Source organism: Myxine glutinosa, chromosome 9, assembly GCF_964187855.1.
Source record: "Myxine glutinosa chromosome 9, kmMyxGlut1.1, whole genome shotgun sequence".
Lineage (NCBI taxonomy): Eukaryota > Metazoa > Chordata > Myxini > Myxiniformes > Myxinidae > Myxine > Myxine glutinosa.
The window spans coordinates 74,767,588-74,795,135 of NC_136269.1; the positions used below are offsets into that span (position 1 = coordinate 74,767,588).

At 41.3% G+C, this 27,548-nt stretch overlaps 1 protein-coding gene across 1 annotated transcript in view; it reads left to right on the forward strand.

Annotated features, from left to right (window-relative positions):
• The first annotated feature begins 2,616 nt into the window (after nucleotides 1–2,616).
• Nucleotides 2,617–27,548, forward strand: part of CLEC3A (C-type lectin domain family 3 member A) — a 39,720-nt gene continuing 14,788 nt past the window's right edge. The window contains exons 1-2 of the mRNA XM_068128964.2: nucleotides 2,617–2,928; nucleotides 18,124–18,222. Coding sequence (XP_067985065.2) covers nucleotides 2,817–2,928; nucleotides 18,124–18,222 — 211 coding nt within the window. The 5' untranslated portion in view covers nucleotides 2,617–2,816. The remainder of the gene's footprint in view (nucleotides 2,929–18,123; nucleotides 18,223–27,548) is intronic.

The following is a 27,548-nucleotide window of genomic DNA, read 5'->3' on the forward strand; positions in this document are numbered from 1 at the left end:
GAACTGGAGTCCAACATTTCCCACCATTCTTTATGAATAAAATAAGGAGGCGCACACCCCATTTATCAGAAGCAAAACCTTGCGGTCCACGTAAACGGCGAGTGAGGGGGAAAACCCGCACACACTAAATATTCAACAACAACAACAACAACAACAACGTACATAAAACGGTTATATTTCTTACCATCAAGCGTTCCCGACACGAGCTCATAATACAGTTCGTCTAGAGTCTAGAGTGATATTTTTTGGCACTTTGACACCAACCCAGGCCTTTAGAACACTGGACGTTCGCCGAATTTGGCAAACAACGAACGGCATTTTCTGTCAAACTGTCGCGCACATGTAACTTGGCTCAGACAGTACGCGAGCACATACAAAATTTGAACCTGTTCCACTGAGTGGGAACGGATTTTACTGACTTCGCGAGAAAAAAAGAAAGAAAGAAGATTTTTTTAGGGGCGGACGACTTTTATGGGGCGGGCGGCGATGATAAACAGGATTTTTTTTTTAACCAGCCTAATGTGTCGTATCGTAAGTCATGTTGCTACATTGCATTACGAAGATTATTTGGAAGAAGCTGATCAGGGCAGCAGAGGCATGAAATGTAAAAGGAAAAGACACCGCCAATTAAAAATGTCACTTGGCAAAACCATTCGAACCATCCACAAAAGCAACATTTTGGCCACAAGGGCGGCTTTACTGGGAGGGATACATCTGGACGTACGTCCTTAATTTACAAACCTTTTGACGACTGAATCACTAAATTGTTCCAATCTCTGCCAAACCGTTGGGAAATCAAACAGTTTCACATTCACAAACTAAATGAAGAGGCTGGCACTCCTGATCAGAAGCAGCGTGTGCCACGAGATGTGTCACCATCCTCAATTCGTCTCTTGAAATATTCCAAAACAAAAACTTTTTCTTCTTTGGAAAGTCTCTGGCACAGTTAGGATTTCTTTGATTATTTGGCCTCGCCATCGGTCTAGACTCTAGATCGACCATATTTCCGAACCGATTTCCAAAGGAGCACATCACATCACTCTACAGTCGACACAGTGAGGTCCTTTCTTAGTCGTTGAGCTGCAGACAGTCGCTATTTACACACACACAGGGCCATGAATCATGACTTCCTACTATAGGATAGTTACTGCAGTGTTCGGTCTCACACTCCTAAAGGATAAAATCCTGGGCATCGTCAGATTCTCCTGCCAAACGGCCAGGACATCTACAAGCTCCTTTCTCACCATAAACAGGGTCATGGCGTCTTGGGTCTTCTAATCTGTCTCCATTTTCGACCTCTTACTTTGTGATTTCTCTGTCATACATTATTCTTCTCCCAATCCTTGCATTTTTTTTTCCACCTACAGTCAACCCCATTCAACCCAATTCAATCAACAATTCAATTCAATAATCCAATTCAACAATTAAAAATTCAATCAACAATTCAATTCAATTAAGTTCAATTGTTCGTTATTTAATTAACTTCAACTTAGTTATTTATTTTTTATTAAATTTTTTTAATTAAAATGTAATTTAATTTAATTAATATTATTATTATATTATTATATTATTATATTAATATATTATATATTTCATTATTTATATATTATTAATTTTTTATTCATATTAGTAGTTTAATAATTAATATTAATTAATAATTAATTAATTAATTACATTTTAAAAATTCAATTAAATTAAATTCCATAATTTCATTAACTTCAATTCAACAATTCAATAATTCAATTCAATCAATTCAATCAACCCCCATGCCAATCTGTGATTTGATGTTGATGTACCATATTCTGTTACAGAGCGTTGAGTGTTGTCGAAGCAGTTGCTTGGCAAGGGTTACACTGAGTGGTTTGCCATTGCCTTAAATGCTGAGCTTCAAACAAGAAGGCAGCACGTGTACCATTTGGTTTACACCTCGGCTGGGAGTTTGAACCCCAACCTCCAAGACTTGGACCAGGTACTCTAACCGTTACACCACCGAGTCTGGTTGATTACCCTACCCGATATTTATTACTCTACCTAATTTGCTTGAGCTTGTTAACCTTCGAAGGTCGACAAAATGAGTACCAGCGGACGAAGAATGAGCCATTCGAGTATCCCGCGTCGGATTGGCGACCCGTCCAGGATTGTGCCCAATAGCCTAGGAAACTGCTTCGGCAGCCCAATCTATCTGAAGATGCAAAAAACGAGTCAGTGGTCTTCGTCTACCTAATTTGCCCGTCCATCCCATGTCATTTTTCCACCTCTCGCTCACCACTCTCCACTTTAGTACATGTAAACTTTCCATCTTTCCTCATTTGGCATTTACATGCATCTTAAAGAAAAACATAAAAATGCATTTTTGCATCAAATGTTTAAAATTTGAGACTCAGGTAGTTTTTGTTAGTATCCATTGACATTTATCTCATTTAGGTTGTGTCGGCTCGGCTTCTCACAACCACACTGGAAGGTAGGAATGTTAAGCTTGTGCAAATTATTTTGAAATCCCAAAGGGCCTCACTAAAATTATACAGTATTTTGGAGTATTTTGTTTTTCCCATGCACTCTTCCCAGAGAGTGGGCACCCCAGGCTGGTGGAAATACTGCACTACATTAAAACCCTGAAGAAATAGGAGGTGCGGAGAAGAGAAATTGGGTGGGGTGACAAATTTGGGGAGAGAGGGTAGGTGGGCTCCAGCTTTCTATAAGAATCAGAGCCTTTGAATGAATATCCTTCGAGTCGGTGTTACATCACTCTTCTCATGAAATTATCAAACCCTTATCCTCCAAATCCCAATTTTAAAAGTCTTTTTTGAAAACCTATCATGGCTTCCTGGGCTGCTGCAGTGGCTTTGTGCCTCCTTTGTGTATTCGCAATGAATGTTGCAGAGGAGAAGAACAAAGAAGATCGTTCTCGAGGCGGCGGATCTAAGAAAGGTGAGCAAAGCTATACTATGGTATTATGCACAGACTGGCTGTATGGTGAATTAGAACGACACTCGGTAGAGAGCATACATACCTTCGCCAGAATGAACAGTTTATGTTTTGTATACCACTGATAGGCCAAATCTGGATTCGGACCTGAACCAAAATCGAATCGGCTTGTTCTTGTTACGTAACCAACTTGTCTACCAATTTTGGTCAAAATCCGTAACATCCGTCCATAACTTTGTGAGATATCCTGCTATATATGTTTTGTCCCAAATGGTGAAGAATCAATTTTAAAATTCTAGTATCCGGATCTGGATCTTCACCAAAATCGATTCATTTCATCCTGGTCTCATTCACAAGCTGTCCAACAAATTTCGTCCAAATCCATCCATAACCTTTTGAGATATCCTGCTGTGTATCGTTTTTGGTCCTATCTCACAATGGTGAAGAATCACTTGAGAATTAAATAATTCCCATATCCGAATCCATATACAGATCTTCATCAAAATCGAATCAATTTGTCATTGTCACACACCCCAACCGGTCTCCCAAGTTTCGTCCAAATCCGTCCACAACTTTTTGAGATATCCTGCTATATATCGGTTTTGCCCCAAATAGTGAAGAATCAATTTCAAAATTCTAGTATCCGGATCCGGATCTTCACCAAAATCTAATCATTTCATCCTTGTCTCACTGCCAACCTGTCCAACAAATTTCTTCCGAATCTGTCCACAACTTTTTGACATATCTTGCTCGCAGCACACGTGAAAACATATACTGTAACCTCTGTCCACCTTCAGTGGCGGACGTAATAAGCCATCACTGGTGTGTTTGTATCAATCGAGTAGTTCTGCTGGACTCATAGAATAGCTCAGATGTAGCACACTCATATTTGAGCGGACTATAGTCGGGATTCCATTTACCACCTGACCCTAATCTGTCGTCCTTGTGATTTTACACGCGATGACGTGAGAAAAACCATGGAAACTTTATCAAATTACAAAGCAAGTAGACTGGATAACATACATGCTGAAGTTTGGAAAAGTGGGGCTTTGGACAGTCAGCTACTCCAGGTATGCAATAAGGTTTTAGCAGGTGATAAACCACCGATATGGTGAAAAAGCTCCATCGCTCCAATCCCTAAAAAAGGTGATCTGAGTCTCCCTGAGAACTTGAGAAACCTGAGAAAACCTGTGAACGATCGAGGGATCGGCTTCACACCAGTGGCTGCGAAAATATATATAATGGGATGATGTTGAATAGAATCAGGATACAGGTGGACACAATACAGCAGGAAAATCAAGATGGCTACCCGTCCAGGGAGATAAACAGTTTCTCAGATTCTCTCATTGTGAAGGCTTAAAGAAGGCATTAAAATGAAAAATGTATCAGCAGTGATTTGAAGATTGAGGATTTTAAGAAAGCATTCAATTGCATCAATATGAGGAAGATATTCTTGATTTTAAAAGCATATGAACACCTATCACCTGGTGTTGGCCTAATGGTTAGGGTGGCAGGCTTGGGATCCCAAGGTCCAGAGCTCGAATCCTGTTGTAATCAACGACCAAGTGGGATTGACTCAGCCTGCTCATCCTTCTGAGGTCAGCAAAACGAGTTCCAGATAACTGGTTGTAGAGAGGCATTGCATCAGCAGCAGATGCGCCCACAGAAAAATGATGCAACCATCAGCCGGGTGGCTGCGCATGAACCACCCAGGCCCGATGAAATAATAAAGGCAGCGGAGGTAATTTGCAATGAAATTGAAGCTCAAGTAATTTTACTCGATGGTGAGACAGAATTCTTCGGCATCTTCAACGGAGTTCTCCAAGGTGGCACATTAGCACCATTTTTATTTGTCATAGTCGTCTACTATGTCATGAGAACAGCAGTAAGTGAACATGAATATCTGGGCTTCGCACTAACATAGCGACGAAGTAGAAGATTTCCTTCGGTTAGCATCACCGATCTTGATTTTGCAGACGATATTGCTCTAATTTCAGACGCACGAGGAGATGCTCAGAATCTACCCCACTAAACCAGGTTGAAACAGCGACAAAGGCAGTCGGATTGCTCATGAATGTATCAAAGACAGAGAACTTAAAGCGACTCGTGGAGACGCTTCAAAAAAGGGTAGCTGAGTCTCAATATCTTGAGTCCTGGATCAAGACAAGTAACAAGGTTTTTGAAGTAAGAAAAGCCAAGGCTAGGACTGTGTTCAATAAGATGAAAATTATCTGGAAATCAAATCTTGACAGAAACCTTTCAAGGTGAAATTCTTCCGTGCAACAGTAGAGAGTACGCTTCAATATGGTGCCGATAGTTGGACACTAACGAGGACACTTGAGAGGCGACTTGGTGGCTGCTACACAAGGATGTTGAGGGCAGCACTGAATATAAGCTGTAGAGAACATCAATCAAACAACAAAGAGCAATCAGAGATTGCAAACCCTCGCCAGGATGTATTTTCAGTGGTTTTTAAGGCCTTTGTGTTAAAACAAATATGGCGCCCGAGCCACGTGACCGATGACGTCATTTTTTTCTCCACTAATTTATGCCTATTTATTGACGCTCAAGAAATTTCATCTTGATCGATGAAGTTTTGTACTCGTCGAATTATGACGTCATAATTGAGGCACCTATGACATCATCATTAACATGTTTTATTCCCCATGAAGAGTTCTCAACAATGAGCTATTTCTCAATTTTTTATATTCAGCGCTTTTGGAGATACTAGGGCGTGCCCGCACGTACGGGCACGCCCGTACGTGCTTGCCCGTACGTGCGTGCAAAAAAACATGCGTGCAAACAACAACAAAAAAAAACTTTGAAACCACGTGGCAGTAACGACCACAGAACCCCCCCCTCTATTTACATGAAATGGTTTGGTCCATTCGCAACGACCACAGAACCCCCCCCCCTCTATTTACATGAAATGGTTTGGTCCATTCGCAATGACCACAGAACCCCCCCCTCTATTTACATGAAATGGTTTGGTCCATTCGCAAAGCCAAAGCGAACGGCTTGCGAGTACGGTGACCATACCTTGGGAACCACTTGTCCGATTAATTTCAAACCTTGAAAAGGCACATCCTCGGGTCCCCAGCAATATACCTGGCAAGTTTCAAGTATATCGGACCGGTAGTTGTCGAGAAACAGCGGTCGCATACATACATACAGACAGACAGACAGACACACACACACACACACAGAGATTACTGGAATTATAGATAGACTAGGGCATGCCCGTACTATATATATATCTAAAATTATATCCCCCCCCCTCTATTTACATGAAATGGTTTGGTCCATTCGCAAAGCCAAAGCGAACGGCTTGCGAGTACGGTGACAATCCCCCCCCTCTATTTACATGAAATGGTTTGGTCCATTCGCAAAGCCAAAGCGAACGGCTTGCGAGTACGGTGACAATCCCCCCCCCCCCTCTATTTACATGAAATGGTTTGGTCCATTCGCAAAGCCAAAGCGAACGGCTTGCGGAGTTTGGTAAATAAATCGCCATAGCTCGGTAACTACTTCTCCGATTAATATGAAACCTTGAAAAGGCACATCCTCAGGTCCCCAGCAATATACCTGGCAAGTTTCAAGTATATCGGACCCGTGGTTGTCGAGAAACAGCGGTCACAGACAAACACACAGACACACAGACATACACACAGACACACACACAGAGATTACTGGAATTATAGATAGATGAGGCGCACAGTTTTTCGTTTTTTCCAAGGTGGCGGCCGAACCACGTGACCTATGACATCATAATTATCATAAAAAAATCTACAGGTGGAGTTGCACCTATTGGAAAAATTTCCTGTCGATCGGACCAACGGTTGCAGAGAAAAATCATATTTATTCTGTGCGGACAAAGAAAATCGATAAAGTCTTATTAAAATCGATAAAGTCTTATTAAAATCGATAAAGTCTTATTAAAATCGATTAAGTCGATATTTCTGGGCCTGATTAAAAATATCTTATAGTTTTTTGTATTGTATTTTTACAAAATGACTTTACATACAGTATCTTAATGTGATAGACATTGAATTAAATAATTATTTGCGTTGGTACAGCAGGTAATTGTTCAGACGAAATAAATAAGCATAATTTAATTTTAAAAGTCTCTTGTTGGTTCTTTTGAAACAGTGCAGGTGTTTATGCCATTATTGTCTGACGATTTATTACCTCCACCACCAAAGGTGGGCAGAGGTTACTACTGTATGTTTTCACCCCTGACTGTCCCTGTTTGTGTGTTTGTGAACAGGATATCTCAAAAAATTATGGACGAATTTAGACGAAATTTGGTGGAGAGGTTGGTTATGCGACACGGAAGAAATAATTAGAATTTGGTGAAGATCTAGATCTGGATTCTATGATTTTTAAAGTGATTCTTCACCATTGAGAGACAGGGCCAAAAAACGATATATAGCATGATATTTCAAAAAGTTATGGGCAGATTCAGACAAAACTTGGTGGATCAGGTGGTTAGATGACAAGAACAAGCCCATTAGATTTTGGTTCAGGTCCGAATCCAGATCCGGCCTATCAGTGAGATACAAAATGTAAATTGTGCAGCCTGATGGAGGTATTCTCTCTAGCGAGTGCCGTTTTAGATTGTCCTGTAATGTTTACAGTGAGTGTATGTATGTGTGTGAAAGTGTGTGTGTGTGTGTGTGTGTGTGTGTGTGTGTGTGTGTGTGTGTGTGTTTGTACGTACACAAGTTAGGCCACTCGATCGGGTTATTTAGACTTCAGTAAATCATCAATAGGTTTGTTTTAGTTTGGTATTTCGAGCTCAAGTCTAAATTATCTGACTGTAACATGTCAATGTTGGGTCGAATAGCCTAATTCCCTAAGTGTTTAAGTTCATCAATCGGTATAGGAGCGTGCAACCAGACGTTACACTTTGTGACGTATAGTCCTTTGAAGACTGTATAGACCCTTTATATTGTAGCGGTCGACAGCTGGGTGGATGCGAGCCATTGCGAAGTCAAACCTTCCACCCGAACGATCACCAATTTAGCGACGGATTGTACTCAGAGACCATATGCCAGGAAAGTCGAGCAGATCTTACTTCAATTTTCGGCGTACAGACATTTCTAACGAGAATCTGTCGCTACAGACGGTCTGACTGCCTAATACAATAGGACGGGGCTGAGCGATGCCCCCAAAACCAACCAGCTGTGACTTTATAACATCTCCTATCGAGGTTTGACGCCAATTCCCAATGGCCGCAGAATGACTTATTCACTCGAGGGGGATGTGCAGTCGTGGCTAAAAATATTGGCACACTTGCACCTTTTTCAAATAACTCACAATTTTCTTTAAAAACAAGTTTCGATTGACGTAAGTATTTGGTCACCACAATTCTATATTTCACTGTTAATATTACAGAACCTTTGTTTTTGATTCATAACTTAATATATCCTTTCAAATCAGAAAATAAAAAGAAATGGCATTGACTAAGTTATTGACACCCTAGATTTAATATTTGGTAGCACGGCCTTTGGACAAAATAACTGCAGTCAAGCGCTTCCTATATCCATGAATGAGATTCCCACACCTCTCTACTGGCAGTTTGACCCACTCTTCTTGTGCAAACTGCTCCAGTTCTCCCAGATTTGAAGGATGCCTTCTCCCAACTGCTGTTTCAGATCTCCCCACAGGTGTTCAATGGGATTTAGATCTGGACTCATAGCTGGCCACTTCAGAACAGCCCAGCGTTTGGTCTTGAACCATTCCTGGGTGCATTTTTGAAATGTGATTGGGGTCATTGTCCTGCTGCAAGACCCATGACCTTCGACGGAGACCCAGCGTTCTGACTGGGTTGAACATTGTGCTCCAAAATGCCTTGGGTATCTCCTGATTTCATGATGCCATGCACACATTCTAGGCACCAAGTGCCAGAGGCAGCACAGCAACCCCAAAACATCACTGAACCTCCTTCATGTTTGACTGTAGGGAAGGTGTTCTTTTCTTTGAAGGCTTCATTTTGTTTTCTGTAAACATAGAGATGATGTGCTTTCCCTAAAAGCTCTAATTTGGTCTCATCTATCCACAGGACATTCTCCCAGAAGGATTTGGGCTTGTTCAGGTGTGTTTTGGCACACTCCATTCAGGCTTTCTTATGTTTCTTTCTTAGCAGTGGGGTCCTCCTGGGTCTCCTTCCATAGAACCCTATTTCATTGAGTTGGTGATGGATGGTGTGAGTTCAAACTGTCGTACCTTGTGTCTGAAGGTCAGCTTGAATCTGTTTGGCAGTTGATCGAGGTGCTTTCTCCACCATTCGAGCAATCCTTCGCTGCAATCTTCGATCAAGTCTTCTTTTGCGGCCACGTCCAGAGAGGTTGGCTCCAGTGCCACGGCCTTAAACTCCATGATAACATTGCGTACGGTGAACACAGGAACATCAAGGTCTCTGGAGATGGACTTGTAGCATTGAGATTGTCCATGCTTGGGTACAATCTTGTGTCTGCCCTCCTCAAACAATTCTCTGGTTTTCTTTCTTTTCTCCATGCTCATTCTGGTACACACAGTGACACAAAATAGCAGAATGACTCCTTTCCTCAATTTAAACTGGTTGAATGAGTGATTTTTATATTGCAGGCACCTGCAACTCACCATGGGTGAGTTCAATTCCAAAGTAAAGGAAAATCACCTGCTTGAAATCTAAATATTTCTAACAACTTCGAAAAGGTGCCAATAATATTGTCCAGGCCATTTTAGGATTTCTGTTTGGAATAAGCTAAGATTTAGTATTTTTTCAGCTTTTTTGTTTTGCTCCACTGTAAACCAATGAAATACATATGTGGATAGCAAAATATTTTTTAATTTCAACAATTTTCTGGAAGAAATGTTCCATTATTTGAAAAACGTGCAAGGGCCAATATTTTTGGCCACGACTGTAATTCCAATTAAGGAACCATGCACCAGGCCAACAAACACATGGAGGAAAATGTTTAGGAAGTACAGACTTGGCATTTAATATGGAATATATTATTTTTCTTGACTTGGGTTTACTTTCTTAACTCAGTATATCAATCTGGTGAGTTTCTTTTACACTTTGGTGATTTATTTGTTAAAAGAACCATGTCACTGATTGTCTGTCGCAGCAAGAAGTCAACAACAGGATTATATCACAGGTGGCGTGGCAAAATGTACGGACAGGTGCATTTGATGATTGGCTTCACAGTCGGGTATACAAGGGTTGTTGCGTTCTGTATTAGTGGAAAACAACTGCTGCACGTCTCCAAAAGTTATTGCCGCTTCCTCTGGAGATGGTCCGTCAACTCGACAATGCTGTTTGTCATGGAGTCGTGGCTTTACGAAATTACGGCATGAAACAGCGTGCTATTGCTCGGCAGTATGGCATCACTCAAGGTCAGGTGTCAAAGATCCTGAAACGAAATGCTCAGAGGGGTGTCCCTATTCCAATACCGAGGCCAGGACGTCCCCGCAGAACCACAAGGAGGGATGATCGCCAGCTGCACCGGTTAGTCCGCAATGGCCACCGTACCAAGTCAGCTAATCGGCTTAGGGCTGAGTGGCAGCAACTGACAAATGTGCCTGTATCCAGAAGGCTATTCAACCAACGACTGGTTCAAGCAGGCTATCGCGCCAGGCGTCCCCTGAGAAAGCCACGCCTGACCAGACAACACCGCCAGCGCCGATTGCAGTGGGCCAGAGAGCACCGTCAATGGCAGCCAGGACACTGGAATCACGTGATCTTCAGTGACGAGTCTAGATTTCTGGTATATCGTCAAGATGGCCGCGTCTGAGTGCGCAGACAAGTGCATGAAGCCTACAACAAAGATTGTATAGTGCCAAGAGTACAAGCTGGAGGTGGTGGGGTGACCGTTTGGGCTGCTTTTCATGCAGGGGGCAAAACTGACCTGGTTGTTCTGAATGGAAACCTGAACCAGTTCAAGTACAGGGCCATTCTAGAAGAAACATTGCTTCCATTTGCTCGTGCAGCCTTTAGAGGAAACTTTGTCTTCCAAGATGACAATGCACGGCCTCATCGTGCTCGCATGATCCAACACTTTCTTGCTGACCGTGGTGTAGAGCATATGGAGTGGCCTGCCATGTCCCCGAATATGAATCCGATAGAGAACTTGTGGGCAGAATTAACGCGTCAAATCGACCACTTGGACCAGCAGCCGACCTCTGTGCATGAAATGCAGCAGGCTATTGTCACTGCATGGCAAGCGATTCCTGTCCAAACCTTGGCAAATCTCGTGAACAGCATGCCTCAACATATACGTGCTCTCCTGAATGCTCGTGGGGGTAATTACTGAACTGTAATTTTACTGTCCGTAATCCCAGTCGTAATTGAACTTTTGTTTTTGTTAAAAATTTTTTTGGCTAATGTGCAAAATAAAGAGATACTTCTGGAAAACGTACAGAAGTTTAACACAGTACTGTCCATGAATTGAGTTCGATATCAGTTTACATCACTTTCAAGGATGAATTTATTTGTTTCGAAATGTCAAATGTGGTTTTTGTTTCTTTTAAAGGTCACATTAACAAAATCTAGAATAATTTCAACATAATTCCAATGAACTTTTGGTCCTAAGACATCTTGAAAAGTAAGTTCACCGCCACAAAAAAATTATTCCATATTAAATGCCAAGTCTGTAGAAAGGGAAGAATGGGAGAACTTGGAAAAACACATCTCGCCTTAATAATTATTTTATACAAGTCTGGGAAAAACATGTATCGCAATCATAATTATTTTATAAAAGTCTGGGAAAAACAGGTATTGCAATGTTAATTATTATATAAAAGTTTGGGAAAAACACGTATCGCAATAATAATAATTTTATAAAAGTCTGGGGAAAACACGTATCGCAATAATAATTATTTTATAAAAGTTTGGGAAAATCACATATCGCAACAATTATTTTATACAAGTTTGAGAAAAACACGTATCACAATAATAATTATTTTATACAGGATTGAGAAAAACATGTATCACAATAATAATTATTTTATTCAGGATTGAGAAAAACACGTATCGAAATAATAATTATTTTATACAAGTTTGAGAAAAACACGTCTTGCAATAATAATTATTTTCTAAAAGTCTGGGAAAAATACGTATCTCAATAATAATTATTTCATACAAGTCTGAGAAAAACATGTATCACAATAATAACTATTTAATAAAGTCTGGGAAAAAGACGTATCACAATAATAATTATTTTATCCAGGTTTGAGAAGAAACATGTATCGCAATAAAAATTATTTTATACAGGTTTGAGAAAAACACGAATTGCAATAATGATAATTTTATACAAGTCTGGGAAAAACACGTATCACAATAATGATTATTTTATAAAAGTCAGGGAAAAACATGTATCGCAATAATAATTATTTTATAAAAGTCTGGGGAAAACACGCATCGCAATAATAATTATTTTGTACAAGTCTGGGAAAAACACGTATCACAATAATAATTATTTTACACGAGTCTGGGGAAAACACATATCACAATAATAATTATTATATACAGGTTTGAGAAAAACACGTAACACAATAATAATTATCTTATAAAAGTTTGAGAAAAACATGTATCGCAATAATAATTATTTTATACAGGTTTGAGAAAAACACGTATCACAATAATAATTATTTTATACAGGTTTGAGAAAAAACATGTATCGGAATCATAATTATTTCATACAAGATTGAGAAAAACACGTATCGCAATAATAATTATTTTATACAGGATTGAGAAAAACACATATCGCAATAAAATTATTTTATACAGGTTTGAGAAAAACACGTATCATAATAATAATTATTTTATACAGGTTTGAGAAAAAACACATATCATAATAATAATAATTTTATAAAAGTTGGAGAAAAACACGTATAGCAACAATAATTATTTTATACAGGTTTGAGAAAAAACACATATCATAATAATAATTATTTTATAAAAGTTGGGGAAAAACACGTATCACAAAAATAATTATTTTATAAAAGTCTAGGAAAAACACGTATCATAAAAATAATCATTTTATAAAAGTCTGGGAAAAACACGTATCGCAATCATAATTATTTCATACAAGTTTGAGAAAAACACGTATCGCAATATTAACTATTTTATACAAGTCTGGGAATAACACGTGTCACAATAAATATTTTATTCAAGTTTGAGACAAAACACGTATCACAATAATAATTATTTTATACAAGTTTGAGAAAAACACATATCGCAATAATAATTATTTTATAAAAGTTTGGGAAAAACACGTATCGCAATAATTATTTTATACAGGTTTGAGAAAAACATGGATCACAATAATAATTATTTTATACAAGTTTGAGAAAAACACGTATCGCAATAATAATTATTTTATACAAATTTGAGAAAAACACGAATCGCAATAATAATTATTTTATACAAGTTTGAGAAAAACACGTATCGCAATAATAATTATTTTATACAAGTTTGAGAAAAACACATACTGCAATAATAATTATTTTATACAGGTTTGAAAAAAACACATACCGCAATAATAATTATTTTATACAGGTTTGAAAAAAACTCACCGCAATAATAATTATTTTATATAAGTTTGAGAAAAACATGTATCACAATAATAATTATTTTATACACGTTGAAGTAAAACACGTATCGCAATAATAATTATTTTATACAGGTTTGAGAAAAACACGTAACACAATAATATTTATTTTATACAGTTTTGAGAAAAACACATATCGCAATAATATTTTTTTTGTACAAGTCTGGGAAAATATGTATCGCGATAATTATTTTATACAAGTCCAGCAATATTGGTATTCTGCAACCTTTGAACCCATTTAAGGCGTTTCCCTCAAAATGGGGAAATGTCTGGCCTTGAAGTTTTGTTACAGGTCGTTTTACTCTAGCCTTTTTTCCCTCACTTAGGTGATTTCATCTGACCAACTTGGACATTATCATTAATAATAAAAGGCAGTGTCCATCCGTCTGTCTGTCTCCTCCATAACTCCAAAACCATGAAACTTAGCGGCCCCAAACTTTGCGTGCATACACCTGGACGTCCAACAGATTGCAAGGATGAAAACTGGGTGTTTGGGTGTGTTATAACATCCTTTTTGAATATGATTAACGAGGTGCTCAAAAGAAAAAAACCCGACGTGGTGGTTTACCAATATGGCGGACCGCCATCTTGGTCAGCCCACTGCACTTCACGAGGTTTTAAGCCGCCATTTTGTTTCGGCCTACTCAAACATGCCTTGCCTTGGAAACACGATCGATTATCCTTACATAATTGAAGCATATCATCAAAATCTGGATTCGGATATGAGGATTGGATGATGTAGACTAAATAATGTCCAAATCTGGAGTGAAATCTGACAAAATTTACCATATCTTTTGATTTTATAACGAAGTGTATATATGCATTTATTTCAGCGACGCTGGGATTCTCATTCTGGTGTTAGTTTTGTTTGGTTTTTTTTCTTTGCCAGGTAAAACGCATCTTGCTGTACGAGATCGGTGCCAGTGATAGATATACACTATACAGTGGTATATATATGTAATTATGTATGTATATATATGTATGTATATATATGTATGTATATATATATATATACATATATATATATATATATATATATATATATATATATATATATATATATATATATATATATATATATATATATATATATATATATATATATATATATATATATATATATATATATATATATATATATATATATACAGTATAATATATATGTGTACGTATATACATACGTATATATATATATATATATACATACATATATATGTATATACATACATATATATGTATATACATACATATATATGTATATACATACATATATATGTATATACATACATATATATGTATATACATACACATATATATATATGTATGTATATACATATATAAGCCTGGTGTTGGCTTAGCGGTTAGGTTAGGGTGCCGGCTTGGGATCCTAGGATACTGGGTTCGAATCCTGGTCGATCGCCGAATTAATGCCAGGGGGGTTGACTCAGCCTGTCATCCGTCCGAGGTCGGCAAATTGAGTACCAGCTTGCTGGGATGAATGATCCCGGTGTGTACCCCGGCTTAGAATATGTACACCGTATCCCTGCGCATCGTAAGAGCGTGAACCAAGAGTTGGCGTCAGGAAGGGAACCATGTAAGGGGGCCATAAAAACATTGCCTCAAACAGGGAACCATGATTGTCAGGGAACCAGGGAAGATGACTCCAAACAGGGAAGCAGGGAAGATGACTCCAAACAGGGAAGCAGGGAAGATGACTCCAAACAGGGAAGCTAACCCCTGCTCTAGCGGGGAAAATGGCCTTAAAATGATCATTCATTATTTCATTCATTCATTCATATATATCACACACACACACACAGTAACACCCACACAGACACAGTTACACAGGCTGACTCTATATATATATATATATATATTGTTATGGTTTTTAGAACCTTCACTTTATAAAATAATAATTCTTGTAAATATCCCCCTTTGTAAAGGTTGCACCCTAGTTAGGCCATGTACAACACGAAGGACACCATAGATCTTCTTTAGTTATTTCATTAGTCTATGTTTCAGTTAAGGATCTGTTTCCAATAGTTTGACTCTGCGTTGTGTTAATCAAATAACCTAGGCCCCTTGAATTATCCCCAATCTCTCTCTCTCTCCAAAGTGCCAGTAGCCGTATTGCAGCGAACACGTTGAAGTTCGTATTGCAGCGAACACGTTGCAGCGAAGCCGCCATTATGCACACGGTCAGAGTGGGATAAAAAGGAGGAGCGGCCAGGAACACAGGCATGGCCCCATCAACGCGTCATGAGGGGAGGTTCTGATGAACCCTCGTGACCAATCCGGGCCGAGGCGTGTTCACCGGTAGGCAGAGCAAAGCGGACGCAGCTTAATACGTGAAGCTTGCAATAAAAGCGCGAGTGCAAGCCCTTTCACGGCAGAGAGAGCAGATGCAAGGAGAGAACATCGGCAAAAGATCGGCCAATGCGAGAGAACAGCGCAGAGGCGGCAAATATAAGAACATTGCGCAGAGAATCGTTTGGGACAATCGGTTTTGACACGAACCGCCGTTGGTTTTGAGCGCATTCGGCACGCTATACGGATGTGCATTCCAGCCCCTCGCATTTGTAAGGTCTGGTCGAGTGCCAACGACGCCAGCTGCCTGCTATTCTTCGCGGCGGACCCAGAGCCTGGAACCATCTGCCTGGACCTTCCTCCCCTACCAGCTACCATTCCGTGTGTGTCTGTTTGTATTGTCATGGGCGTGTTATATAAGAGTGTATAAGGTTGCCCTATGTCCTTTTATTTCCTCTCCTTGTATATTCCCTTCTTTCGTTTACTCTTTTAGATAGTAATAAATCATATTTGTTCTTCCTTTACCCTTCTCATTCTTTGATTCCTCTCATCCGGTCGCTTTAGTCTTTTCCCCATTGAATATCGGTGGCACGATATAGGAACCGCTCAGAATCGGGTTAGTCTTTTTGCTAACGGCTCGGATCGTGGATTGCTAAACCGCTCGGCAATTACCATCACATCCGCGGTTCGAGCAGGGACTCATCTCCCTGCTTTGCAGAGAGATTGGTGAAGGTATTTGGGAAATCTTTGACCAATCACCCTGGCCAATCTCATCCCGCAAAGGAGCGGGATAGTTCCAGGACAGGAGATGGCCAGCTTAACAAGACAAGGGGATTAACCCCCCCTTGCTAATGGGAGTGCCGTGCTTCGAGATCCGCAACAATATATATAGAGTCGGCCTGTGTCTGTGTGTGTGTTACTGTGTGTGTATATGTTACCAGAAAAACTACTACCCCCATTTTCATTACTACCACCCCATAAAAAACCTCAAAATAATGATGAGATTAATATTAAAACGCAGGAGGCAGCCTGAATGATAACAAAGAGTGGAGATGCAACCGCTGACCACCGGGTGTTAACAACACAGTTGCTCTTACATCACCTCAGTTTCCACGAACGGCGTATCGGAAGGCACCAAGCCTGCATCTCCTGTTTTGTATCTGCGATTTATTATACAATTCAGAATAATGACGAGATTAATATTAAAACTCAGAAACCAGTCCGAATAATAATAATGAGTGGAGATGCAGCCTCGGACCATCTGCTGTGAAAAACACCACTGTTCTTACAGCGCATCCGGTTGCCGCGAATATTGTGTTTGAATGTGCCAGGCCGGTATCTCATGTTGTGCATCTTTGATTATTATTCCAGGTATGGATCAATTTCTCTCAAAATAGTGAATATTGAGGCACGATGTTGTTGAGTTTATTATCAATGTTGCAAGTAAATTCGCATAGTGCATGATTGGGTTGTTATTAGTTAAGGCCTACAAACTCAGGGAACAATGGAAGCATTTAGTCAAACCATCTCTGTCAATCCATCATATCAAATGTGTTCTGGGGACAATGATGGTACAGTGATACCGTGATTGATTACGTTGTTTGGTTTGTGATGTTATTTGTTGGGATATTAGGATTAATGCAAGCATTCTGTGCATGATTAATTGAACGGTGAACAACACGACTGTTCTTACAGCACATCCGGTTGCCGCGAATATTGTGTTTGAATGCGCCAGGCCGGCATCTCATGTTGTGCATCTTTGATTATTATTCCAGTAAAAGAATTTGGGAATTGGAATAGCGACTCTGCTCTGATCCATCTACCTCATCACCCTGCACCATCACACCGGAATACTGTTATAGTGCAACATGTATGTGTTATTGTGTGTGTGTGTGTTTCTCTGTGTGTGTGTTATTAAGTGTATGTGTGTTACTGTGTGTGTTAGTGAAACTGAACAAACTGTCAGCTGAAGGAGCAAACGAATGTCATTGTTTTACACGAATGGTTTATTAAATTGCAGTAGCATTGCCTGGTACTTCGAAAGCAGTTTGTGAGTGTAACTTCCATGGGATAGGGTGTCACTTCACTGCATCAGAGTCCACTGTACCTGCGATCTAGATTTAAAATTCCCTCTGGATGAGGGATCCAGATTGCGTGTATCATATTCCCATTAGGAAACGATTCATTGTTACCCGGCAAAGTCGGGTACTTTTGCTAGTTATTAATAATGACCGTTTTCACAATGTATGTGTCATATTCATTTAACGTTGACTCTTTTGTGGTGATGTAACAGGTGGAAATATCCGTGTACAGCTCCGAAACATCCAGAAAGATATTGAGGACATGCGCTTGGATGTGAACACGATCAAGGAGATGCAAGCTCTGCAGACAAGTATGTGGGTGGATACAGAGCTTATTGGGCTCCACATTACATGCGATGGAATATAACCGACAGATGGTCTTAAAAATAATATGCCGGTAGTTCCAATTGTGGGTTTTGCATACTAACCTCTTTCTTTAACATTCTGGCTTGCTGACTTCCTCCATTCTTGCAGTCAGTGTGTGGCTGTCAACGGGATTCTTACAACTACTCTCCTTGTCTAGACTGGAGTTTCCCAAGGCGGTGCCTTGGGCCCAGTCCTGTTCCTCATCTTAATTAATTATCTTTCGGATCCTCTGGAAAAACCCTACTTATATTTTCACTGATGACTCCATCGTATGTCATAGAATCCATCATCCTTCAGATAGGATGGGCAGACAGCACCGTCTTCTTTCTCTGCAGACCTTGATAAAATTAGGAGCTAGTCCAACACTGGAACATGTCTTTCAACCCTGACAAATATCACACACTCATTCTGTCTTTCCGGAAGTGCCATCAAAAGAACCTTTCCATCTACTTCCTTAACCAACATCTTGAAGAGGTTTAGTCCCTTTAACATTTGTACCTCACCATCAGCCGCAATCTCTCTTGGCTAACCATGTGTCCAAGTTGGCCTCCAAAGCCAGTCGCCTCTGGTGGAGGTCTTTCGCTGGAAAACATAAACTTCTAACAAAGTACCAGTCCCTCATCCACAACTTGATGGAATACTGTTCTCTTTTTCTTCCTTTTTCTCCAGAATTGTGAGAATATTCCGCCTTTTCTTCAATTTTTCTTTTCACTTGCATCTTCACTCAATTTTTTTTGTTTCAAACACCCGCTCCCTACGGAGGCGTAATACCCGCACTCTTTAGCGGGGGCTATTAAAGCACTTTTATGATGCTGTTTATACAGGGCAAAAATCACATCATCTCCACAACTGACTTGTAATACTGCTTCCCACCACCATCGGGTGGCACTATACGCTACACATCTATACAGATAATTTGCTTCTTCCACCCCCTCATGAACCCGGGAAGGGGGGTTATTTAATGGCCATGACCTGACCCTGGGTACCCCGAGAACGTTTGCAAAATTTGGTAGAGGTGGTCACCAAATTGTGTACATGCTGTATTGCAGATTACCAAAAGTGTCTCTGTAAGGAGAAAATTGTAAGCGTCTCCCCACCCCACTCTAATGGGAGAGGATTTGGTGGGGGGAGGGGGGACAATGTATTGCAGTAATTACACACATGCCCTGACACTGGGTATCCCCGGCACTAGGTTCCCTGACACTGGGTTCCCTGACACTGGATAACCCTGGCATGTATGCAAAATTTGCTGGGGATTGGCCAAGCTGTTTTCGATTTGATAATCATCTGATGTACACACACACATATATACACATACAGAGAATTGCCTTATTTAGAATGGTATAATTTAAGGCCTGGCCTCAACGAGGCCTATACAGTCTATGACTGTAGCCTTCAATGCAAAACAAATAAATAAATAAAAAGGCGATTAAGAAATGTAATTGGCAGAGAGGATTGAGGAAGGCTGCACCACTAATTGTACCACTGTGACTTTAAGCTTTTTGATATTGTTATGAAATCAAGTCGAGACCTCGTTTCCAGATATGAGACTTTATTGAAATCTATCTCCACATACCATATACGCACAGAACAAAAAATAATATCAGAACTACAGCAAAGTTCTACTAGGAAATTCTACTAGCATTTCATTGTCCATTAGCAAGCAAATAATTGATTCCCTGTCATACCTTTCTTGAGCGTCTGCTCACAAAAGACAGATACAAAACCAAACCTTCTCCTTCCCACTACAACCCGTGTAGTTTCATTAGTAGTGGTACACAATAACGACCGGATTGTGTGCAGTGCGTCAGGCAGTACACGTTCTCACTGCTTCGAAGGTAAACCACGTGACTTCAACATGGCTCTCCAGATAATCCTGTTATAACGTTCCACCAAGCCATTGCCTTGAGGATTGTATGCCGTGGTACGGCTCGTGGCGACACTTCAATCTTGGAGAAACTGTTTAATTTCTCGAGACAGAAAAGCTGTATTTCTGTTGGAGTGGATGAAAGCGGGATATCTGAACATTAAGAACAATTGCCGCAAACATTCAATCACTGTGGCAGAAGACATGTCGGCGCACGGAAAACCAAACGAAAATCTGGAGTACTGGTCGACAACAGTAAGAATGTACCAGTGCCCCCCTGCTGCTGGCAACGGACCCTTGAAATCGACGTTCAAACGCCCCCACGGCCGCCTGGCATGAATCAGTGTCCCCAAAGATGGTTTATAAAAACTTGGTTTTACTTCGGCGCACACAGAGCATGTCTTAAGAAGACGTCTGATATCTATAGAAAAAGGCAAATTCCTGCTTCGCACGAAATGAGCCAATCGAGTCACCCTGGGGTGACAGAGCGAATTATGAATATCCCGTAAATCGCCAGTGGTCATTCCCGAGCAGACAGGACGAGACAGTGTCGGCAGCCAGATTATCTCATCCCGGCCTGTAAATGATGTGGAAAATGAAGTCAGCTAATTATACGTGCCAGCGAGTGATTTTTCTCATTTTTAATCTTCTGCGTATGGTGTCCGTCATACATGAACGCGATGGACTGTTGGTCCGTGATTAACTGGAAATATTTCCATAGAAGGAAATGGTGCCATCGTCTGACTGCTTCCATGATTGCGTAAGCTTCCTTCTCAAGAGCGGAATGACGTCTTTCACTATCAGACAGAGTGCGAGAGAAAAAGGTGACCAGCCTTCCTGCTTGATTGAGAGTAGCCACAATAGCACAGTCTAGAGTCCCTGTATATAGAGAGTTGTGTCAACTCAAATTTGGACGCCATTTTGTGTCTAAGCGTGTCGGATTAGATATACATGTACATTCGCGATATGGGGTGATATATTCTAAACCTGCTAAAAAAAAATTTACTGCGCATATTTAGTCTTATTATTACATACAGGTGATATTTGTTTTGTCAAAAACTCAGCTATTGCCGTGAAAAAGAGCTGTGTGGTGATATTAAAAGTGGTATGGCAATGCATATTACAAGCCAACACTGCATATAAGAGCTAACATTATAAGTAAGACAAACCAATGCTGTCGTTCTCTGAATTTTAATAACTTTTAGAAAGGAGTGTGGGCATATCCAATATTTTTTAAAGGGTGCCGAGAGCAATTCTGGTGTAGGACTTCCAGCCGACATATAGTCTAACACACTTAAAACAAATTCTGTACGTGGTATTCCCATATTTCTATTGTGTACAACTTTAGTTTTATCGACATTTATATTCAATTTCCATTGTAATGATTTAACAAGCTGCAAGGCAGCTTCTGTCTCTGACATAAGGAAAACGTCATCGGCATCTAGTAAGATTGAAACGTTCATTTATTACTACACCCTTGCCCAGAACTCTGATGGATATTGCCTGATCGATTAATATGTTTCATAGCTGGCGACTTAATTAACACTTAATTTTCGACTGTGCCAAGCCGTAATTAAACAGAGAAAAAACTTTTAAAAATACCTGCAGTGTGCACGGTTCGTCTAGTCGAACAGATATGGAAAAGCACAGATACGACGTCGTATTCACCATAACTTGTTTAATTTCACCAGGAACACGATGAGGCCAACACAGTAAACATTCAGTACAAAACTTGGTTCATACATTCAGTACAGAACATGATTCATGACAGAAAAAAATTGAGCAGGGTTCTTCCCACGGAAATGCATTTTTGGTCAGCTCCTTGAAGATTATAAACAAACACAAATCACTTCCCTTTAAAAGGGTTTTCAACGGACAGACAACCAAAAAAAAACCGAGCAGATAGAATTGCTTTTGAACATCGATCATCAAGCGGCGTGGGCCTACCTGGCAGAGTCTCGAGGAGTCGATCGCTTTCCAGCTCTTTCGTCTGACTTTCGCTTCCCAAATTTGTCTTCTGACTTTATCACTTGGAAATCTATACATCTTATATTTCCCAGATTGGTTTGAACAACCAAAAGCAGAACAACCAGTCATTTTGTTTGGCAATAAACAACATTCCCGTACCAAGCTGACGTTCACGCACGGTGAAGTTAGACACAAAATGGCGCCACGAAATCACGTGACCAGAAATCTCGGGTCAGCGCATGGCGCAACTCTCTTTATACAGGGACTCTAGCACAGTCCAAGGCGTCTGTCTCTATCATGAAAGGAATAGCCTCGTCGATCGAGGTCACAACAGCATTAGCTATGTCTGTTTTCAATAGCTGAAAAGCGGCCTTTGTGGCTACGTTCAGTGGAAATATTTGGCATTCCACCAAAGGCCTTATTTTCTCTGAGAACCCGGGTATCCACTTTGAATAATGTGCGAACAGTCCCAGTACTCTGTGCAAGGCCACACGGTCGGGGGGAGGGGACATTTCGAGCAAAGGTTGTAGCCGGGCGGCGTCAGGTCATATCTCCCCTCCAGTCACGGTGTACCCCAAAATATCCACTGTTTGGACGGAATAATTACACTTCTCTTCGTTGAAAGTCAGTCTGTATTTCTTCGCGACATCCAAGAACCACCGTAAATTTGAGGCATGTTCTACCTGATCGCGGCCACATACGGTGACATTATCGACATACACAAAAACATATTTTAGTTGTTCCCTGGTTAAAATGTCATCCATCACCCATTGGAAACACACAACCCCGTTTGTGACTCCGAAAGGAATTCTACGAAACTGATACAGCCTTTGTCCAGATTTGAAAGCGGTGTATGGTCAATCACTCTTCCTGATAGGTATCTAGTGGTATGCACTTCGGAGGTCCAAGGTGATAAATACCCGGTAGGTGGATACCTCTCTGACCATGTCATCCATCTTGGGTAGTGGGTAGGCATCATGTTGGGTAAAGCGATTGATCATCTGACAATAGTCAATGACCATACGCTTCCGGTGATTAAGATTATTGACAACGAGCACTTGAGCCCTCCAGGGCGAGCTACTAGGCTCGATTATACCCTCGTTTAGAAGCCGCTTGGTCTCGTCAATGATAAATTGCGCATCTGGGCACGAATATCGCCGAGACTTCAGTTTTAGGGCGGCAATTATGGGTTAGGCATGGGAACAGCGGGGGTGGTTCTATCGACATCTCCATCAAGCTACATACCGAGAAGACTTTAGAGGATTGTGCACTATTGAATCATATCTCTAATCGCCCATGCCTATTCAAAAAATCATGTCCCAGGAGAAAGTCAGAGCACACATTCGGCAATACCATTATTTTAACATCTGAGTATAGTATATCGTTAGCTACCAAGTTCACCACACAGAATCCTTTGGAGCTTTGCCATAGAGTGGCAGAGGCCATGTACACGCGTTGAGTGGCCGGCACAGTGGGCCAGCAGTGTCTGCAAACAAGATCCTGGCTGACATAACTTTCACTGCTCCCGGTGTCGATCAAAGCGTCTGCAGCTTCGCCGTTAATAACCACAGGAATCATAGCCCTCGCCAGGCCGCGAGGCGCATCCTCCAGAGACGTCCTTGAGGCACGTGCCCCCACGAGCGTCGTTCGTCTGGTCTTAGCTGATTGACAGACTTTTGCAAAATGTCCTTTCTTCCCACAACTATCACACAGTGCATCTCTAGCAGGGCATAAGCTCCTAGGATGTCTGTGATTCCCACAAAATAAACATTTGCCTGTCATCGCAGCAGGGGTCGTGGCCGCCTTAGTAATCAAACCGCACTCCTCGGCATCTGGATTCTCGTCGAGAATATCCAGACAAGTGGCATGCGAAGGACAACTTAACCCTGCAGCGGACACCGCATCTGAGCGTTTCGGCGGTAGCAGTTGCGCTGTCAGATAAGGTCGTATGTATGTCTCCGATCGAGTCTGGGCCAACTGAAAAACTCTGGCCTGTTCGTTTGCAGCCTGAAAGGTTATAGTCTCAGTCTCCAGCATCTGCTGACGGATGGCCGGAGAAAGGAGACTGGTTATGAAAGCATCTTGCATTAGATCATCGAGTGCCGTGTGATCCAGCACTCCACAGTCCATGCTGAGTTGTCGTAATTCCTGCGTATACTGCTCCAAAGTCTCAGTAGCCTCTTGCCTGTGTGTAGTGAGCAAATGTCGAGTGTAAACAGTGCTTCTTGGTTTTACATAGAGAGCTCACAGGATCGCTACAGAATCGGCGTAGGTTTCACAGTGGGAGAAATAGTCACAGACATCGCTGGACACGTTGCAGATGAAAACCTCCATCTTCTGTTGGTCCGCGGCTTGGTCCATGGCCTCGGGCAAGGCTCGCATGTAGAGCTCTAGGGACTTGAGCCAGTGGGTCCAGCATTGTCCAACATTGCTGGCATTTGGATCACCATCAAACCTCTCCGGTTTGAGAAACTTGTCCATGGCACTCGAGTGGTGAGATGGATTTTAATAAATTGTTATGAAATTGAGTCAAGATCTCGTTTCCAGATATGAGGCTTTATTGAAATCTATCTCCACATACCCTATACGCACAGAACAAAGAATAATATCAGAGCCCTAGCAAAGTTCTACGAGCAAATTCTACTAGCATTTCATTGTTCATAAGCAAGCAAATAAATTCATTCCCTGTCATACCTTTCTCGAGCGTCAGCTCACAAAAGACAGATATGAAACCAAATCTCCTCCTTCCCACTACAACCCGTTTTATACTCTTCTCAATACTATCCCAGTCGAATCCTCTTCTTCATATTTTATCACAGACATAATACTGTACATACATGATCTGTTTCAGTCATCAACCCTCATTTTTACAGAAAAGAAGAAGTACATTAAGCACCTCATAGCTGTAGAGTTATGACAGTGAGAAACATACTTTATGACAAATAAAACACATTGTAAGGGTCTGGTTGGCTTTATAGTCTTCTTCTTCTCATCCTCTTTGCTTTATATGTGGTGAGGTTCAATGGCACCAATTAAGCTTCAGCCCTGCCTTGACCATTGGTGTTGGCTTAGCGGTTAGGGTGCTGGCTTGGGATCCTAGGATCCTTGGTTCGAATCCCGGTTGATCGCTGAATTAATGCCAGGGGGGTTGACCCAGCCTGTCGACTTTCTGAGGTTGGCAAATTGAGTACCAGTTCACTGGTATTTCCCTGTGTGTCGCAAGAGGTGACTAACAGGGTTGGTGGCAGGAAGGGCATCCGGCTGTAAATCATTGCTTCAAAAAGGGGACCATGGTGCCCGAAAAAGGCCAACCCCCGCTCTGCGGGGACAAATGGCCTCTAAAGATGGTTCTTCCTGCCTTGACCACGATATTCCTCCACTTCCCTCTGTTGTAGGCCAACTCTCTCCACTCTCCAACCACCCATACCTAACTGATATCCCTCTTCACACAATCCTCTCATCTAAAATGCAGTCGACCTCTTTTCCTCCTACCCTGCTCCTTCAATCGATCTACTTTCTTTTCCAATCTCTTTTCCCCCATCCACACCAAGTGTCCAGCCCATCTCAGCCAGCATTTCACCAATCTTCCTGTCAAGCTCATCTGCACACTACCAATCTCCTCTCTCAGTCCATCTATTCTCCTTCTATCCACCCTCTTCACTACCGCAATCCTCCTGACCAAGTTTCCCTCGCAAACCTGCAGCCTCTGTTATTGTCTCAGTCAGTGCCACCGTCTCCAGACCGTAAACGTAGGCCGGCGTTACGTACAACATCAGAACCTTTCTTTCAATTTCCTTGATATATTTATTGTCTGACCACTCCCTCCACCTCCTCCGAGCTTTCACACCCACCTGGATCCTCCTCCACACCTATGCCTCTGACTTACACCCACCATTGGGGAAAGTCCAATGGATAGCTGGGAACAGCATCCCCTTGTTACTCCCCCCCCCCCCCCCCAGATACTCAAACCTATTTCCCTGTCTGATATCCTTCCCCTTTAACCTGATATTCATTTATTTTTTCTGTTGCCCGACCCACATCACCTCCATCTTCTCAATACCCCTCTTCAGCTTATGTTTCTCAAATGCCTCCTTCCACTCCCTCAGTACTTCCTGCATCTCCCGCCTACTCTCCCACCACATAGTCCACATACAGCATCCTCCCCAGAATATCTTTCATGTTTACCTTCCTGCTTATAAGCTCCACTGCCATGATAAAACAAGAGTGGGCTGGGAGCACTTCCCTGCCTCAAACTGATGTTCATTCTGAAATCCTCCGACATCCCAAGACAAACAAGTACAAAAAGTTTTAATTAAAACAAAAGCCGCGTCGATGTTACACAATGCCTAGATGCAGCTGTGCCTATAACGTCGATGTTATAGGCACAGGACATTCCTATTGATTCGATTACTTGATGTTATTTTTGTGCAAAGTGAAAATATATCTCGGCAATTTCCCGTGTGTGGCGACGAATTTTTAATATATCTCGGCATTTTCCCATCTGTTATTTCAGGCGGTGTATGACTGACCATGCCGCGATTTAAAAAAAAAATATCTCGGCAATTTCCCGTGTGTGGCGACACGTGAACGAAGCTATGCTCCTCTCTCCACATTATTGTGACGACGTATAAATTAAATATTTCATCGTGACGATTGTCATCAAATGGACGAATTTTTAATATATCTCGGCATTTTCCCGTCTGTTATTTCGGGCGGTGTATGACTGACCATGCCGCGGTTTAAAAAAAATAAATCTCAATGGACTTGAAGTTACAGGCCTTTGAGAATTCATTTCGTTCTATAAAGGGCAACTTTCATCGGATTTTCTTCCCGTTGTTTTTTCAACCGAGTCTAAAACTATGTTAGCGACTGTGAAAAATGAAATGATATATCGAATTTGATTTGAAATAAAACTGTGTGAGAGAGGAAGACACCACGGGCCTACAAAACAGGCCTCAAAGCTATGCGAGTTAATAAAATGGTGGATATTTGTTTATATGAGGCCTCTCCCAGAATGGGTGGAGCTATGGTTCCCAGAATGGGTGGAGCTTTGAGGTTTTGTCTTCTCTGCAAGAACAAGAAGAAGAAGAACAAGAAGAAGAACAACAACAACAGCAGAGGGCACTCTATGACCAGCGTCTGCGACGCGGCTAACAAAAACTCTCTCCTTCGTTCCCTTGTTCATCCCTTTCACAAACCTAACTTCTGCTTCCGGCACTGCCATCTATATAAGTGTCACCATCACCATCTCTCTTGGGCCAATGTTGTAGGCCTTATCCAGGTCCACAAATCCCAATGCCATTTCACCTTGCACCTACATCCTCTTATACACCAGCCATCTCAGCGTGAACATCCCATCTGTCATCCCTCTACCCTTTCTAAACTGAACCCCTGCTGCTCTTCACCGATCTCCTTCTCTACACACTTCCTTATCCT